A 19,281-nucleotide genomic window follows, 5' to 3' on the forward strand; every position below is an offset into this window, starting at 1 on the left:
GTCTTTGTACCTTCTAGCATTCTTCCTCAGCGCCGTCAACCAGTTTGTGTTTTTCATTCAGCTTTTTGCCCAGTGAGTTTGTACCTCTGCCTGTTTGTGACTGATCAAACTTAACATGTCTTTACTTCTAGTAAATTGCCTGTCCATTGCCTGACTGAGTTGTGTGTTTTAGTCCATTTTGTGGATCTACTGGTGTGATAGTTTTTAAAGGTGAGTTTTCTTCGCTGCTCAGACTGAGGATACACACAGATTGAGGCGGGAGCCATGAGCCACCGTGCAAACGTCACACCTCCAGGTTGCTGCACCTGTAAAAGAGTTGGATTGTCTGTGAAATGCATTTATCAATGACTGTATTTCATTTGTTTCCAGTGTGACAATACTGTAATGCAAGTCACAGCTTTGTCTGTGCTCTCAGAAGAAGGTGAAAAGTTGCATGTTCACCTCGCATTGTTTTCAAATCATCGCCAGTCACAGCCAGTTAATAAATACTTTTGTTTACTGCCTTTTGACCTGGTCCTGAAAGCTGGTGTAGACTTTCCCTTTGCCGACAATAACCAGATGTTAATAGGTCTTTTTGATCAATGGAAAGGGTGAAAACTGTCAGCCATGAGAGATCACGCTATGCAGAGATGCTTTTTGGTTTTTAAAAACCCCAAATATATCTAAAAATAGATACTAAACAGCAGAAAGAAATATGAAACAAAACATCAGGATTAATGTTATTATCTAATTTATTTATGAAAAAATATATTTCTTGATTCTGACTAACACTTTAGGCACATTAACATAGACGTATATACAATTCTCTTTCATAAATACAAAATTATTTACAGTGACAAAATTAAATAGGAAAACTTTCTTCTGGAGGATATATACACATTGCATTGTTTCCTTAAATTAAAGAAGACATGACTACACAAGAAAACACATATTTTTGGTATCAAATGGATTTGGTGAAAAAAAAAAAAAAAGTCACTTGAACCCCTTGTGGGAACCCAGAGATGATGATGTCTTCAGACTCAAAACTTTTTTCTGAGTCTAGTTTTCCTTTTTTCTCTTATTCTCTTATTTCTCTTTTTCTCTTGTGACAGCAGTAGTTTGTTAAGGTAACAAAATCCAGTAGGCTATTTTTCTTCAGATTTTTGATTCATTGAGAAATTAATTTCTCAAAAGGAGTAAAAGCAGAAGTAGCCCTAGAAACACGACGGCGGAAACTGTTTGTAAAATGAATTGAGCTAAAATAGTTAGCTCAGTAGGATTCTTGGACTTTCAGGCATTGACCTAGATTATGTGTTTACAAGGGGAAAATGAGGGAAATCATTTGTTTGCTAATAGAGGCACAAACTCGCTCTACTTCAACTGAAAAGTCTTTGTGACTAGGGTTAGGATCTGGGACTGGGGTTGGTTATGATTGGGAGATTATGATTGAGTTGAGGGCTAAAAAAATTCACATGATGGATTTGAAAACTTATTACCAGTGAGGGTAGGGTACAGTGGGTGCAGTGGATGTGAATGCGTCTTCTGGTCCTGTAAAGACAGGGTTTACATATGAGTTACAAATAAAATCCCTCAATTGGTTCCAGAAGGAACGAATTCTGCTTATTCTGAATGTTGATTTTTTGTATAAGAAGAGGCACTTTAGAGGTTACAGCTTTGACGACGATTGTAAGGCTGATTTCATTCTTCTTCTAACAGGTCACAGTGTAATGCTTTACTGACATACAAAACAAGAAAAAAAAAAAATGGACGGAGTGTTGGTAGACGGGCCCTTGGGTTTTTTCACTTAAAACCAAAATGCACCGTCCTTCGTTCCTATAAGGTCCTCAGAAGGATACCTTTGGCGATTCAACGCCTTTTGCTGAAATTGTACAGGAAATGTTTGCCACAATGATTAGGAAGCATAGGTAAGGCACCAGTCTTTCCAGCTGGTAAACAATTCCAACTCTTCACATCTGTTATTCATGGTTGATCAAAAGCAAATTTTGATATACAGACAGAAAAATTATATTACGATTTAATGTATAAAAAAGATAATAGTGCAAATGACGCCAGACATAGTCTTTTCTCTTTCCCCTCTTCTTTCTTTTACAAAACATTGTCAACCAAACGCTGTCAGTATCCCCGAAGAAAATTATTTTTAAAAAGTCCACTGAGTAGCGTTAATAAATATTAAATAAAATGTTCACAATAGACCCTAAGGTTGAACTGTCCTCGACAGTAAATGCTTCAGGCCTTCAGCATAAAAGTTCCTCTGCTGGTGAACTGAAAACTGGAGGTTATACCTGGGGATGAAAAAGAGAAACAGCAGTTTGTCATCATCTTATGTGAACAGCATTCACTCATTAACAGAAGTTGGCTGAATTTGAAAAAAAAAAAAATGAATAAACTTGCTAAGTGGAGATTTGGCAACAACTAACCCTCAAAATTACCAGTAATAGTGAACATACGTGAGGTTAAGTGAAAATATCTGAATTTATCTTGTTTTTACTGTTTTATTGGCAGTTTACTACCGCTTAAAGTTGCAAAATTCTTTCAAAAACAAATGAAACTGATAAAAGTCGACATTAAATGCAATTTTGAGTATGACAAAATAAGGGAATTAACTTTCACCACCGTTATCAGATCCAACCACTCTAGTATTGGCCTGACAATTCACAAAAATTTGGCCACACAGCTGAAAATGCTGATTTAAGTACAGCAGTTAACAGCAGGGAGAGCATTAGAGAACTAAATCTGTAGAGTATCTTACTGATAAATAATTAAATTAAACTTATTCATCATAGCTTTATTATTTTTTGCCTTTTTCAGCTTTTCCCAGTTCAGGGTTGCTACAGCAAGTCAGCTCTGTGACTTGCATGATTGATTGGACTACAGTTTGTACACCAGATGCCCTTCCTGTCGCACCCCTCCCCGTTTATCCGGGCTTGGGATTAGCACGAGCTTGCCACTGGTTTGCGTTGTGGCTGGGGTTTCAACATGGGGCTGCTGCATGCAAACTCTACCACTGAACTACATCCGCAGGCATTCACCATAGTTTCAGTGGTGAATATTTATTATGTTTAGATAGAAGTTTGCATTTTCGACTCCCATTCTCTGATGAGCTGAAAAAATTCTGATCAATCTAAAAAACAAAACCAAATTCAACATTATCCTCATCGTATTTAAAATAATGATAATAATAATAATTCTTATGAATTATCATGTCGGCTTCTCCGCTCTCTTTACAAGTTCTGATGTACAAAAGTAAATTGAAACCATGTCGATTTTTTTTTTTTTTTTTTTTTGCATGCGCATGGCTTTGTTAGTATGTCTTTTCTTACCTCTGTAGCAAACACACATTGCTCCATCTGCTCAGGATTGATGAACATTGGGTGATACAGACTGTCCTTTGCAAACATGAGAGGGGGGACGATGATGGTTGCGTCACACTTCTTACTGTTGCTAAGTGAGAGTGAGAGAGGGTGGGAGTTGGTACAGCAACAACAAAGATTTTGACATTAAAAAGATGTTGCAGCTGCCTGAAAACTGTTAAACAAACAAGTTGTGACGTGGCTTTACACAACAGACAAATAAAACAGATAGGACAGAGGCAGGAGTATACACACATCGACAAACACACATGGACACTCACAAAAAAAGCAGAAAAAGCTATCAAACCACTAGCAGGTGCTTACAGGTCAAACTTGCTCTTAGTCAGGTGCTGCTCCTCTTTCGCCAGGTTACAGTCTGCCATTTTGTTTTTAAACATGACCATATTGTCGCTGCCCTTGTCCACTAGCGCTGCATCCTTATTTGACACTTTAAGTTGTCCTCCAGAGATGAGGAAGGCCTCCTTCTCTCTCAGGCTGCCCAGCGGAGCTCCTGGTAGGTTCCCATTAATGGGTCCACCACCACCGATGACTGCATTACGGTTGTTGACTGCCTCCAGGTCGTTCTTCACTGATGTGGAAATCGCTGTTAGCTCCCTGCTTCGGCGCAGTTGACGGAGAATGTGAATGGCGGCACAAACCAGCAGAGCTAGCGTCACCAGGCCAAGGGCTACAGCAGCAATAAGTGCTGGAGGGGAGTCACCATTCAAAGGCGGTTTCATGGTCGCTGGGATGGTGACCTTGACAGGATACTCACACCGTGCTCCCATGAAGCCCAGTGGACACTGGCACACTGGGCCAGTGAAGTGAGTGTAACATGTGCCACCATTGTCACAGGGGAACTGGTCGCACGGGCTGGCACGCATGGAGCAGTCCTTACTTGTGAAGCCAAGCGTGCACGTGCAGGTGAAGTCATTAATGCCATCGATGCAGGTACCCGCATTGTGGCAGGGGTTGCCAGCGCAGTCGTCAATGTTGGTCTCACAGCGAGATCCAGTGAAGCCAGGCCTGCAGCGGCACGTGAAACGTTGTCCGAGGTCCAAACAATCAGCACCTACAGAGAGACAGAGACAAAAGGTCTTAGTCAAAAACACAGTTTAACACAACGCTGAGAGGATGGGTCGGACACAGGGGACAGGACAGATGTTAAAACATCGCATGTAGCTGAAATGAGCTGAATTTTATTTTTATCTTTTAACTTATATGTTTTCTTTCCAAAAAGTCAAACTGATAATGTTTTGCCTTTGGCAATACTGCAGTACAAGTCTAAAATATTACACACCACATTTGGAATCAAGGAAACCCCATCCACACCAATTGTTGTGGTGAGCAGGGACCCCATTGAAAAGAAACAGCTAAGTAAGGAGTGGATTCTTACTGGGAAAACACATTCTGCTGCATTTTGAAATCGTGCTATTGGGAAAGGTTGTTCTTGGAACATACCACATTGGAACCTTGTGATAAAATGTTCTTGAAGGGATATTAGAAGTGTGGGCAGTTTCTCTCACTTAATCTCAATGAGGTCAAGATTAATGAGTGTCAGAAAGGTTGGGAGGGGTATCAGGGGCACACAAATGGAAATCCTATGGCCACTGGTAATATTTCCTAGTGGTAGCATTTTAGGAAAGACCCAGAGTGGAGCCTTTTGGGACACTAAAGTGTCTGCCAACACGAACACACTTGAACATCTTACATGTTGAAAGATACTGTATATTGTTCTCAACTGCAATAAAAACAATGTTTAACCTGAAAGATTTGGCCACATACTTTTTAAAATTTGACATAAAAATCTTTGGATGAGAATTATCTCTGGAGTTTACAAGACTCTGAAAGGGGTGCAGTTGTTGCTGCCTGACAAGTAATTAACAAAACCCCTTTTGTGTTATGAACACAGTCCATGACAGAGGATTAGACTGCACTGTCTGGAGAAAGATAGTTTAGTACATTATTTCCTCATAACATATGCTGTTCATTAGGACGGAATCATGGTTGATTACAAACATCCTTAGATTTTTTCCACCACCAGGAAGTCACATGACACTAGAGAACACTGAGTTTAACTTCGAAAGGTAATACATTGAGGAAAGGACATGAAAAGGCTGGTAAAGAAAGAAAAGGAGAGGAATAAGAGCAGGACCGGAAGGCTCTCGTCCTGCAGCTACTGAACTTTTGAAGAAGTTTATACATGATTTGTGGACTTGTGTAAGGGCAACAGTGCAAAGTGTAAACACATTAAAAACAGTTCCATATTTGGGTGTTCTGTGCAGCTGTGCACTGCAAACAGAGCAGAACTAGAAAGGGCCTAGCCTCCCAGGCTCAATGAGAGACAGGAATGGTAAGAAATTCAAGATAAGCTGGCGACAGCTTCTTCAAGCTAATGAGGACCTGAGGGAGGACTTAGTAGGATTCCACTCCACTCAACAGGCCATATGATAAATGTGCGTAATTTGGAACACTTATTGATATAGTCTCGGGTTGCAATGCCACTGGAGCCATCTGATGCTGATAATCTGTCTGCTCCTTTAAGAGAACACCAAAGTGGATGTGTGACTGAAATCAGAACAATATATATTTATATATACATCTATTTCCCCCCACCTTTTGGCTTTTCCCTATTTGGGATCACCACAGCAAGTCAGGTCTGAGACTTTCATGGTTCAGTTTGGTTGGAGTTTGAACCCAAGGCCTCTCTCTCTCTCTCTCTCTATACATATATATTTATAGATAGATAGATTTATAGATAGAAGAATCTATCAACACAGATTCTGTCTATCAATAGACACACATATGTATATATAGGCTATATATACTCACATACACAAGTGTGTATGATTTATTTTTGTTTATTTATATTCTTCTACACTACTTTAATGATGGTGTTGCTGACTGGAAATCACAGGTTCATACTTCCATAGTCCTCAGTTACAAAAGAGTTGATGTTTAGCAGCTTCTTTTCAAGACCTGTATGTCATGTGATATAAATATCTGATATTGATTATGGATGAATTCTCCCTTTAAAGCAACTTTCAAGTCTCTGCAAGATGATTAAAAACATGCTTGACTGAAATGAATGCGCAAACAAAACTGATTGTGTCTTTTGGCAAAGGTTCAGTTCTGAAGCAAACAGACTGCAGTGTGGGTTGAATGTGCACACACACTAAGGTCAAGGCTCCTCTAGCAGCATAAACATTACTTTTGCATGCCATGATGACTGGCTGGTTAAATGAGCTTGTCAACACGTTTTTTTTTTTTTTTTTTTTTTTTTTGTCTTCAGACATAAATGATCCACGTCAGTGTTTTCAGAGAGAAATGAGGTGCAGTATCAGACTTTGATCCACTGCTAAGACAACATTCCTACCCAAGAAGACAACCCGAGCGCAACCAGGCAGAGAGAGCGAGCGAAACAGACGAAAAGTTCAGCGCATTTCCATGAGTACCGCTAAAAAACTTCTGTAGACATCCGCAGCAGTAAGAAGGAAAATGTTTGTCTTGTCAGATGGAAGGTGATAAGACATACAGGGGTTCCTGAGAGACAATCTATTTCTATCAGTTTATCATTTGTTTGCACACACACACAGAATTAAGAGAATAACAGAAACCAAATCACAACTGAATCAGATTATTCTCACAAATACAATTTCTATTAAAATTTAAGCTGCTGTCCTGATACAGTAAATAATGTCTATTACGCAGATTCAGCTGAGATATAAAGTCAGAAGTGTCAGCTAGGTTGAATTAATTCTTTTCTCTCCTCTTCTTCCTGGAAATTTGGCAACACAAAAATATTTGTGTACAGTTAAGATAACAATCAACAAACAAATGATTTCTGAGAAACACTCTCTTCATACTTCCTGCTTGACCAATAAAATTCATGCCCTACTGTGTCTGTCACTTTGGGGGTTAATGCACTCTTGATGGCTTCATCTACCAACAAGATGATGAGCACTGAATGTTGCTATAACCCCTCTACTACTCTATGACTCTGCACCTCCTCAAGGATGTCGCAAGTAGTCCATTGACCCAATTCCCAAGTTACTACTTCAGATTTTTTAACTGTTTATAATATAAATGCAAAATGAGCAAATATACATAACATGTGGAAGCTTAACTCAGAGAGAACAGAGAAGTGTTTTTAAATTTTTTTCTATTCAGTCTGATGTCTTGAAACTGATATAATGGTTTAATGATCTCAAGTCTGTGGACGTTTTCCAATATGGACCTGTTCCAACACCTTAATCTTAAATACAACATATGCCCTTTTGAGCTATAATAATATCTAATACTTTTTATTTTCATGAGCAGATCTTTACTTTCCAAACAATCTGTTGTTTCTATAATATTTAACAGGAACATATGCTTGTAACATCAACATATAATAACAAAATGACAGAAACCTGAAACAAAATTCAGATTGAATCTCAAGAAAAGTGCTTCTAACGTCAATTGGAAAATAACACTAGTTGTGAAAAAAACAATACTTGTGTCTTAATCTGTTGTGTCTGATGACAAAATGTACACTCAGAAAAATGAATCTTACTGACAGCTCAGTCTATGTAACTGCTGTTCCATGTTCCACAGAGCTCTTTTCTTTGCTGTGCCATCCCTATAAGTACATTGCAGTACATTGGTGTAAACAATTTCAGTAGAAAAGGTCAGACATGTCTGTTTGTAAATTACAATGCCGGGGAGCACAGCGCCATAGTGGTCAGCACTGTTGCCCCACAATAAGAAGGTCGCGGATTCGGTTCTGGGGCCTGTGGCTACATATTTCTGTGCCTTCTGTGTGTGGTTTGCATGTTCTCCCTGTGTCTGCGTGTATTTCCTCTGAGTACTCCGGTTTCCTCCCACAATCCAAAGACAGGCAAGTTTCGGTTAATTGGTGACTCTAAATTTTCCTCCTGAATGTGAGTGTGAGTGGTTGTTGGTCTCTGTCTGTCTCTGTGTGTTGACCCTGTGATGGACTGGTGATCTGTGCAGGTTGTAACCCGCCTCGCTCAATTTGACAACATTTCACAACTGAAAAAATGTTCCTGAACACAACAATCTGTGACACGCTTCCAGTGAGTCAGAGTTAAAATCTACTATTATAATCTACTACCTGCACGTTTCTAACACCTTATCGAGGCTGTACCTGTGCCAACTAAACAGAATTTTGCCTTTGCCCAAGACAATCTGCATTTCAAATGATGATGCCGCAAGGCAGCCCACCTGGAAACAAGGAATGATCGACCAAACAAATTCCACAAATGTATTTGTGCTTGAACAACTGTCATTACTTCTGAAATGCTATATCTATGCAATAGAGGAGATCATCATTTCAAACCGATCAGGCAAATTTTAAACAATTGAAAATCAACTCAGGTCGGAGATCAACCTCCACCTTAAACTCTAATGCTGATGCACTTTAACCGACTATTCATAGCCATTAAAAACACAGGAAACAGGAAACGTCAACTAGATCAGATATCAAGATTCTCATTTTCGTGGACAGAACATGTGAGCAGAACAGAAGTGCAAAACACTATGCACTAAGATTCTTGAGATCCATTTACATCAAGAACTGCTCCACTGGGCATGACAGAGGCAGTGATTGATGCCAGCTACCTGCAAGTCTGAACCTCTGCAAAGAGAATTCATCTGTACTTACACACTACAGATTAATTTAGCAAGCACTCGATCATTCACACAAACCAGAGACAAACAGGTTTACATTGCACCCTCTTCATCATCACTTCAGCATGAAAGAGATGCATTCCTAAAATTTACCAGCAAACTTTGACTTCTACTAGCATATGCACTCACTCCGCAATAAACTCCAATTGGAGGGAGCTACAAGGCATTGGCGAAATGTGAATGAAGCAAGTTTCAGATGGTCCATACCGTTAGCACAGGGGTTGCTGCTGCATCTGTCAATCCTCTTCTCGCAGTTGGAGCCCGTGTACGCGGGCAGGCAACGGCAGCTGTACCCACCAGCAACGTTCTCCACACAGGTTCCTCCATTAAAACATGGGTCATCTGCACACGTCATGGCACTGATCTCACAGTTCTTTCCATAAAAGCCCTGAGGGCATGCACAGGAATAATCATTCACCAAATCCTGAGGGAGAGACAAGATGAGACAAGAAGGAGTTGGTTGCGGTACAGAACTCTCATTACGTATTTGTTGAAATGCAGGAAAGGTGCTTCAATTTCCTTCAATTTTTGCAAGGGGATTCAGATAAGAACAATCAGCTATTTGACCAAAAATTAAAGACAAATGCAAATCTACAAATCTATCTTCAATAAAACTTGATGGATATGGGTGAAGTTGAGTTTGAGGCACCTCCAGTTCCAGGGTATGACTCACTTTGCAGCTGCCACCATTCTTGCAGGGGTTGCTGTCACACTCGTTGGTCTCCAGCTCACAGTTTGTGCCGGTGAACCCTGGCCGACAGGTGCAGGTGTAACTGCCCTGGCCCGTGTTGGTACATGAGGCATCATTCTGGCACGGCTTGTGATTGGTGCAGTAGTTCAGGTCTGGAGCAAAGAAAGAAAGAGCAGTGGCCAGGTTAGCTTGAAGAACCAACTTGGAGGAACAGGAAAGAATTACAAATGGAGCTGCCTATGTCTATTTATTTATTTATACTGTGTGAAAGGCAATGTGGGAGGTTGTCAAGCAATAAATCATAAAGATGCCATCAGACATTGGAGAAACTATTGCCATGTGAAACCCTTGAAAAGAGTTTTTTGTTTTTTTTTATGCCAGTTCTGCACAGGTAACACGAATGAAAGATTAATATGTGGCGTGCTAGAATGTTTCACACTGAACGAAATAATGCGTTTTTGTAAGAATTGTCCAGATGAGAAATGAAGTGCAGCTACTTCCACTGAGCCAGAGAACAGAACAGCTCAATGGACACTACAATAAAAACTCACAGAAAAAGACAAATGTTCCCAGGTTTTAAATCATGTCAGGAAAGAATTTTCTTTAAAATGGATAAACCATTCATAAACAAAACTAAGGCATCCATTGCATGGCAAATTTACATTAGTTAGAATTTTCCCTTCAAGGACAACCAAAATAAGCTAACAGCTATAAAAAAAAATTGCTGTTTTGATATTAATGGAGGGGGGTTCTGATTTGTGAAAGGTGCAGGTATTAAGATACAAGGACGGCTAAACCTGAAACATTGCCATGAATGGGGAGCACAGATCTAACCAGAACCTGGTCAAAAAGTTCTGTTTGACTACAATATAGATATACACCACCAGCCAAATGCTTGGACACACTTTATCATTCAAACTGATAGTATGTCCAAACGTTTGACTGGTAGTGCTTACACAAGTAAGAAAGTGTGAAAGTGTACCAAAGTGAGATATCCACCTGGAATAACTCATTAACTGAGAAAGACATACAAGAAAAATGTGAGAGGATCAAAGCTTGAGCCCTGGGGCACACCACAGGACATCTGGGCAGATGACATAAAGTCTCCTATTTGAGAAATAAAGCAGTAAAAGTCACTTGGTTTTATGGGTAAAATAAAGTTTCAAATGAAGGCATTTTCAAATTGAATGGGCTGGACATTGTCAAAAGGTTTGTACATTATATGACTGTTGAAGCAAGGGATGCCATTCTGTGCTGAAACAGATGCGATCATGTGGATAAAGTCACTTCCCAATTTACAAACGAATTGCAATCCGAATGGCCGTTTGTATCCTGAATCGTTCACAAGCAGTTTTTTGTTTGGCATTTTAATGGTACCGAGCTCTATATGCTTATGTAGGTGCCAAGAACAGTAATGCTGGGGTGCCATAGGCTACAGTGCTGCACAGCCTGGACAGCAGTGAAATTCATACTTGGCAGAAGAGGCAAGCAGAAGATTTGAGTTCATGGTTGCCAAGCGGAGCATTCCAAATATACTTTTAACTTGCTGGCTCTGTCTGTTCGCATCTCTGAATGTTTGTAAAATGAATGTTCGTAAATAGAGTAGTGACTGTATTTGAAAGCCTTTTTATTTGCTGAAGTACATATAATACCATCTGTTTTTACATGGATTAGAGTTTTGTGCCTAACCCTAACCCTGCACAGGCCTCATCTGTAGGATTTGTCACATCCTTAACTACTTTTTCATTTCGTTTCATTTTATGTTTTGTTTTGTTTTTTTTTTATCTTGCGCTTACCTACATTATTTCCTCTGTAAAATATACCTGATAATTGATAATTTAATAAATGAATTGATGTGATAACATAATCACAGTCCAGCCCTACAAAAGAATGAAACATTAGCTTGTTCACAGATGAAATTCAGTTTTAAAGTCTACCTTGGCAGCATTTGAAATCAACTGACCGAGTTTTAAAACTTCTTAATGTCACTCCATCAAAACCATTTGAATGCCCTCTGACATTTTTGTTGGTTTGTTTGTAACTCTTTAAATTAGGGATAAATTTGAAATCTAAAAGTTTTGTGGTTTAAATGCTAGTACAACACTCTGGCTTCTCAAACCCAAGAACTGCTTATTGTATTCACAAGCTTTATTGCCAACGGGGAAAAACACCTTTTTTTCTTCTGTTAAAAATGACTGGTAAAGTTTGTCCTGGCATAGGAATGTCCCACACCACAAAAACATTGCATGCAGCATTATCATGCAACAATAACATTAATAAAGTAAACAAAGATGCAGCCTGTGATGGAACATTTTTTTGTGGCAGGTTATATTTTTCTGACAGCTGAGGAACTGAAAGTAACTCCAGGTTTAGGTCACTCTAGTTTAGTTCCTCATACTTGTAACTAAAATTCATAATTAGTAATGAGCCTTGGTCTCTGGCCACTCTTGTCAATGGTAGCCTAACACTCGGTCGGAGTTGCTGGTTGGTGGTCTAAACAGCTCAACTTTGAACTAGTAGAAACCTGACAAAATCATCTGGGTATAAAGCACTCAGTCCTGCGTGGACCTGGCTGTCCCTCCGATGGTGAACCCACCTTGGTCGCAGTACAGGCCTCCCCACCCTTCCTTGCAGGCGCACTGCCATGGCTGTTGGCAAGTCCCGTGGATGCAGCCCGGGTGTCGGGCACACTCATCGCAGCGCTCACCCTGCCAGCCTTGGCGGCATGCACACTCTCCAGGAGACTTGCAGATACCATTCTCACTGCACCCTGCTGGACAGATGGCTGATGGAAGGAAGGAGGAGAGGGAATGCAGGGAGAGGAGCGAGGTCAAAGAAAGAGAGGGGAAAGTGAGAAAGGGGGAGAGAGAAGTAGAGAATGTTACTGTGAGTGCATATATGTCAAGTTCCTCACAAAACAACTCCCCTCCCATCACATCCCCCCCTCCATTCTCTCTCTCTCTTTCACACACACACACACACACACACACACACACACCTCCTCTACAAGTGCTTGTTAAGTACTGAACGAAGCAGCTGGTCCACACAACAAAAGCAACACATGCTGTCTTCTTTCACGCAAGGCAGCGCACATTAAGCTCCAGCGCGTGTCCCTGTTAAAGCGGGCAGGCAGGGGGCCGACCAGGGGCCCATTGTTGAGCTCAAAACAAAAGTAGCAGACGTCAGAGCCAACACACACGCACACACACACACTGAAAATGGCAGAAGCTCTAAGATCTCTTTTTGTCCTCTACAGTCACCAGGACCGACGATAGCGTTGACAACTGCTTGACTTAACAATTTCAAGGCCACTGGACAAAAAAATTAAGCGCCAAGGCCTCTATTCTTTACCCACACCTCCTCTCTTTCTCCAAATCTGAAAGGACGCTGGGATAAAAATGGAGGGAGAGGATTGCAGGAAGAGGGGATCATATAACTGTGCAGAAACAATGTTAACTCCGGATTTACAGCCAGTTTGGAGTTCTATTAAAGTATCGCTGAGCTCATTGTGTAACTGGTGTGACTGGCAGTCACAGCCATACAAGAGCTTTCAATTTTATAATAAGCTTCATTGGTGTAAAGAAAACCATTCAAAACACAAAAAATTTGACTGAGAACATGGATTAGAAATCTAAACAACAGGAAACATGAAAGCATCCACACTGAACGCAGATGACTACATCATTAACGTATGAATGCTATAAGAGATATAATACGTTTCATTGTCATATGCCCACAATTAACTAGAAATACTTACGGGAAACCCAGAATTTGATATTACAGCAATATAATGACTTAAAGGGACTGTGTGGTGATTTTTAGCCTGTTTAGTTAATTTACTGAAAGAATTTATTATATTTATATCAATACTGTATGTATTGACCACGATGTGTCCATTATTTAAGATGTTTACAAGCTGTAAAATGTCAAACTGCTGTTTTTAGTCGGCTGGAGGGATCAAACAGTAAAACAATCATAGTCATAGTTGTAGAGCTGTACTCACCCTTGGTGCAGTATTCACCGCTCCAGCCCTCCAGACAGTGGCGGCTCCCCTTGTTATCACAGCTGTAGTGGCCAAGGCTGTCGTTGCGGGGTTTGCAGTAGGTGGAGCAGGCCTCGCCATAGTAGTGCTCATTGCACACAACGTGGTAGGAGTAGCGGAGCTCGCTCTGGTTGCCAAAGTGCACGTCCTGGGACCAATCCTCTCCAACATTTAGCCTGCGCCGGGTCGCTAGTCGGCTGATGAGGTTGTTCTGGTTCTCTGGATATGAGATATGAGGGAGGAAGAGGTGTTTTTAACTGGACTGATTCCAAAATGGATCCAGAACCCTCCTGTCTTCCCACAAGAATAACCTATTTGTTGTGTTCATCATAGTCATATAGAGACAGCAAAAGATCAATTTTGATCTAGAAGCAGCTAAGTGATCTGAAATAGTAGAATTAGTGTGAATGTGACATGGTGTGTCACTGTGTCCATGTCTGTGGTGAAACTTCCTGAAGTTAATGTATGTTTAGCATGACTGTAAAACTGCTCTTCACAGCTGGACCTCTGCTGAAGTTGTCTTTTCTTTGACCAAACATGCTTTCAGCGGGAAACAGTGGTGTTGTCGCCGCTTGCCGGTAAATAGCTGACGCTGCAGCAGCGGGTCCTTACCTGTCGACTCCAGACCTGAATTCTCCGCGTTCCAGGCCTCAATGATCAGAGAGAAAATCCCCTGCAAGGAGAGAGGACCAAGTGAACCAGTGAGGCTCTGCGTGTGATTATGAAGCTCTTTATTTAGTCATTGTAATTTATTTATTCCCCCGTGTTGTCAGATTACACATGTGGTTCAACATAAAAGATTCTGCACATTCAGAATGAAGAGTAGAGTAGTCGTGGTGTTTTTGTCACTTACCGGCCACTTAAAGCGAAAGGGCACCCTGATGGGCGCGCTCTCGGAAATGGAGTTGGAGTCGGCTGTGAGGATTTCTGTGAGCGCGGTGCCGTACGTGCACGGCGGCTCCGGGTTGATGACGTCCTGCGAGTGCTTAAGACACACGCGGAAAAAGAGCTGGCAGCTCCGAGTGTCGTAGCGGCAGAAGCCGCGGGAGCTGGTGAAGGACTCGATCTTCAGTTCGAAGACCCCAGTGGAGATCGCCTGAGGGGGCATATGGACGAGTTGAAATAGAGGGGCATATGGACGAGTAAAATAGAGAATAGATGTTGAAATGAGAGAATAAAGGGTAGATATTTAGGAAAATGCACAAAAAATACGTAAACAGTGGGTTTATGTATAACCTTACACACTGAAAATGTCGGTTCACATTTCATTCTATTTTTGCAGAAATCAGCGATGAATGTGAATTCTGACACCAAGCAGTTCAGAGTTTACTGGGTAAATATCCATTAATGTTTCATATCAAAATCTAAGCACTTAGGAAACCGCGCATATGAAGTCAACATTCACTTCTTGAAACGCTCGGATTCACAGCTCGGCACACTGTGCGTAAAAACGCATGTCTCCAAATCGCCTGGCGCCTCCACAAACCAGCGGAGAAAGGCCGAAGCGGGGATGAAAAGAACCTGAATTCCTGAAGTGTGCTGCCACTGCTACTCACCGCCTGTGCTGATACAAACAGCAGAAGACATGACAATAACAAACGCGCCATGGCGTGTCGGCACGGAGCATCCAGGGAGGACGTTCGCCTGAGGTCCAAGGTGGCTTAGTATGTGTGTAAAATCCAAACGGATGAAGAAATAACTCAAACGAAAAAACGAAACTACAAGACGCTCCGTGAATGAAGTAAAAATTGTAGTCAAGGAGCAGTTAGTGTGTGTCGGCGGTGTGGATGGAGCAAGAGAAAGTAACAGGACAAAGGTTCTCAGCTATTGAACTCTGGACTGTGGCTGCAGCGGTTAACAAGGCTTTATACAGGAGGAGGAGGAGGGTGTGTGTGTGTGTGTGTGTGTGTGTGTGTGTGTGTGTGTGTGTGTGTGTGTGTCTGTGTGTGTGTGTGGGTGGGTGGGGGGGGGTGGGGCGCTGCAAAAAATATTCACCTGAACAAGTCTTCTGCAGCCGACGCGCGCTCTGCGCACTCGCAATTGAACTTGGTTTATTCAAACCGAAACTTTCCCTTGCTTACTTTGTCTCCTAAGAGATAAATCCACTGAGTGAAACTCCTTGTCGAGCTCGCTCGCCGGCAGGGGGTAAAACCGCCAACGCTAACACCCGAAGCTGTGCCAACTTTTTGATTTATTGTTATGTGTCTGTCACTGCGCCTGCTAACCGGCGTTTGGTTTCTATTCAGCATGAAACATACCCCTGTACAAACCTGTCGCAGTCACCGCCCTGTGTCTTTCACTGAGGGAGCGCACTCCCCCCTCTGCGGCAGATTCCCATTCTGTCAGGTGCGTCTCAAGCTGGAATGGAATGACTGGGGACTGAAGTCGGTGTCTCTTGTTGTTGGACGGAGACATGGGACATTTCTTGCAGTGTGGAGTCATAATGAGTCCTCTCTGGGGCCATGCGTGGTAGGGGGAGATATTGTGGGGTGGGTGTGGATGGAACTAATGGGCCCCCCGCTTTGATTTGCTTTCACCGCCAAGGGGGCAATTACAGTAGGGTAATAGAACAAACTGTCAGGCGACAGTAGCAACAGCAGCGGGCCAAACGCTCCCCTATACCGCCTTCCCCCGGTGGTCACCAACATACACTCATTCACTGTACTGAGGGGCATCAAAGTGGTGTCGATTGTTATTACTGCCCCCGCTCCTTCTCTCCCTCTGAAGCACAGGGCCGCAGGAAAAAGGGGTTCAAACTAACTTAATCATAAATATACCGCTTATTCATGTTCAATAGTCATGTGTAACCCTCAGCATGATGGCCCACAGGCAGTGGGAGTATACGGCGGAGGGAGGCTGAAACACACAGAGACCAATTTCGTGTCACTCACTTTCTTTTCTTTCCTCTGATTTCTTCCTCGTGTCGCGTGCCATTCCGGGAGGGAGGAGTGGAGGCACGCCTACTGACGCACGCACACACACACACACACACACACCACAGTTTATCTGATTTCTCCAGATTAAAATCCACACTTTTATAGTGTGGTAATTGTGTGTGTCATTGAGTCGCAGCTGTATGATAATAACCTTCACCTCAGGGTGTATATAGCTGATCTGACGTGGTTATCACAAAGCACATTTCATTCAGAAATATGACAGCTCTGATATCATTTTTTTTTTTACTTCAACCTTGTCAGTCCAAGTAAAGTACAAGTACCAGTTGTGCAGCCATGTTAGTGAGGTGGTCAGTGGGAACAAATGTTATCCAGGATAAACCGAGTCTCCGTGACACCGATTAAAGCGGGGGCTGGACCTTTCCCTTTCGGTGAAGGAGGTTAGATGCTCAGGGTATAGATGGGGAGAAATTAGTGAACGTTCGCTGTTCAGTTTTTAAAGCGTGACAGAAAGAGGGGACGTGTGAATAAGTCTGGGTGAACTCGGTTGATTTCAATGTGTACTATTCATCACCTACACAAACATGATAACGACATCATAAAAATAACTAAAGTCAAAATATCATAAATGTGGCCCTTTCTCGTAACCGTGGCTGTGACGTCACATTGGCTCTCTGAGCTGGACTCAGACTGGGTCATGTCACAGATTTCCTGTCGTGTGCATGGTGTTTGGAGAGGTACATGCTCTCAGACTGAGGCTTCTTCGTGGACTCGCCCTCTATTGTTATTCTAATAGGACAGCGCGTGCCTCCGATGGCTCTGACCCTCATCCGAGCCACACCCACGGCACGAGGCACGCTTCATCTGCCCTGCCCGCGAATAGTCAAACGCAGTCACTATTGTGTGCCTGTATGTCTTCGGGCAGTGCATGTGCGAACAGAGGTAAACTAAACTGAATAAGCGGTTGCTGATTAGACACCCAAGCATCCCAGAAAAACACACTTTCCTTCCAGTCTGTTCACAGACAGGCATTTTGCCACACATACAAACGCACACGCTCTGAGTTCTAATAACAACAATCAATGACACAGAAGAGTTTACTATGCAGTTCGTCTGGAGGCATTGCTATAGTCTTTTTAATAGTCGGCTTTATTTTGGTCTTAATTAGAGCCTTAAGTGACTGAAGCTGTGACTGAAACAGAACAGATTTTATTAGCTGTGCATTCGAGTTGTAGTTCACTGCAGCATTTCAGTAAACTCATATTGGTTAGCTTTTTGATGCGCCATGTGTGATTAACCTGCTCAGCACGGGAGCACCCCGGAGAATCAGGAGATGCGTGCACCCAGCACCAACACCATCAGCCCACATTATGCACATATTCGATCGGCGCCATCTGCTTATCGATCTAACCCCACCTCACCCAAACACACACACGGACCCCCACCCTCTCTCAGGTCTGCAAAGATTCCACAAAAGACAGGGACCACGCGCTCCTCTGGTTGGGCAGGAGCGCGTGACCCCGCAGGAAGCTTCTCTCGGATATTCTCCCATCTCCACAAAGGAGTCTGCTGTAACAGGCTATCACGCGCACGTCAGAGTCACAGTGCGTGGCCAATACCGTTGGATGGTGTTAGGAGAGGCCCAGCTGACTCAGGAGATAAACAATTGACCAATTTCTCTTCTAGACTCAACTTTTGGTAGTTGTGCTCTTTCTAAACAGAATTTGATTGAACTATCCATCCATAGAGCCACCGACCTACCTGTTAGTGTCCATCACATGCCCAAATGGTAGTAAAAGAGGTGGCAAGAACTTTTGTTGAGGTGAGAGAACATGAGGCGTGTGTCGTGTACCCGGGGGGAGTTGGAGGGTGGTGGGGGCCGAGGTCTGCAGCAGAGACCGTGGGAAAGTCTACCGAGGTGTCAGCGGGAGGGCTCATGCTGTAAATGCAGCTCCGTTAAGAGACTTGGGTGACAACTCTGCATGGACATGGGCAGGGCCCCCCATCCCCCAAACTACTGCTACTACAAAAGTTGGAAGTTGCTTAGCTGTCCCAAAGCAAATGTTCATTTAGCAAAGCATCTGGAAATAGAGAAGGTATTGTGGCAGTGGGCCGAAATGGGGGTCACCTCCAAGGTGCTAGTTTTTGAGCCCTACAGTCTGTTAGCCCGACTAGCCTGCTGTTAGCATCTGACAGCTAAACAACAGAGCTGCAGGAGGGCAAATGGCCGGCCTTATAAACCTCCATAATGCCCCAAGTGTTCCCAGGTTCACACCTCTTGGAATGAATGAAAACACGTTTAGTCCCAACTGAAAACAAATGTGAACACAACTGTGATCAAACACAAATATGCGATTTGGCGTTGGCTGAAAACAAGCCACCTCTTTATTACTGAATATTTGAATGGTGTGAAGACAAAGTGTTGGCAGGTAGCCTGAACGAGAAGCCTCATAGCAAATTTTATTTCAGGACACTGTCTGGACGGATTTTGCGGACAAACTTTGGCACTGGGAATATAGACGTGTATAAATCGTTGAAGGAGTCCCTTCAGATGAACACGCACGCGCGCTCAGACACACACACGCATACAAACACAGACAGACATCATTAGGG

The 19,281-nt window shown here is 42.5% G+C and overlaps 1 protein-coding gene across 1 annotated transcript; it reads right to left on the reverse strand.

Moving 5' to 3' along the window:
- Positions 1–719: 719 nt before the first annotated feature.
- LOC115052732 (delta-like protein C) lies at positions 720–15,613 on the reverse strand. The gene is made up of 10 exons (XM_029517029.1): positions 15,331–15,613; positions 14,628–14,870; positions 14,387–14,447; positions 13,736–13,993; positions 12,329–12,517; positions 9,715–9,884; positions 9,249–9,465; positions 3,675–4,422; positions 3,321–3,441; positions 720–2,282 (listed from the first exon to the last, which is right to left on the reverse strand). The coding sequence occupies exons 1-10, from the start codon at positions 15,379–15,381 to the stop codon at positions 2,277–2,279; spliced, it is 2,064 nt and encodes a 687-aa protein (XP_029372889.1). The 5' UTR covers positions 15,382–15,613; the 3' UTR covers positions 720–2,276.
- Positions 15,614–19,281: the final 3,668 nt, after the last annotated feature.

This window comes from Echeneis naucrates, chromosome 13, assembly GCF_900963305.1.
Source record: "Echeneis naucrates chromosome 13, fEcheNa1.1, whole genome shotgun sequence".
In the NCBI taxonomy this organism is placed as follows: Eukaryota; Metazoa; Chordata; class Actinopteri; order Carangiformes; family Echeneidae; genus Echeneis; species Echeneis naucrates.

Bases quoted from the DNA above. Each gene is read 5' to 3' on its own strand.
- LOC115052732 (XM_029517029.1), bottom strand. From the start codon at position 15,381: ATGGCGCGTTTGTTATTGTCATGTCTTCTGCTGTTTGTATCAGCACAG. The intron at 14,871-15,330 runs GTGAGTAGCAGT...ATGCCCCCTCAG, and splicing joins TGTTTGTATCAGCACAGGCG to GCGATCTCCACTGGGGTCTT. The intron at 12,518-13,735 runs GTGAGTACAGCT...TCCTTCCATCAG, and splicing joins CGGTGAATACTGCACCAAGG to CCATCTGTCCAGCAGGGTGC.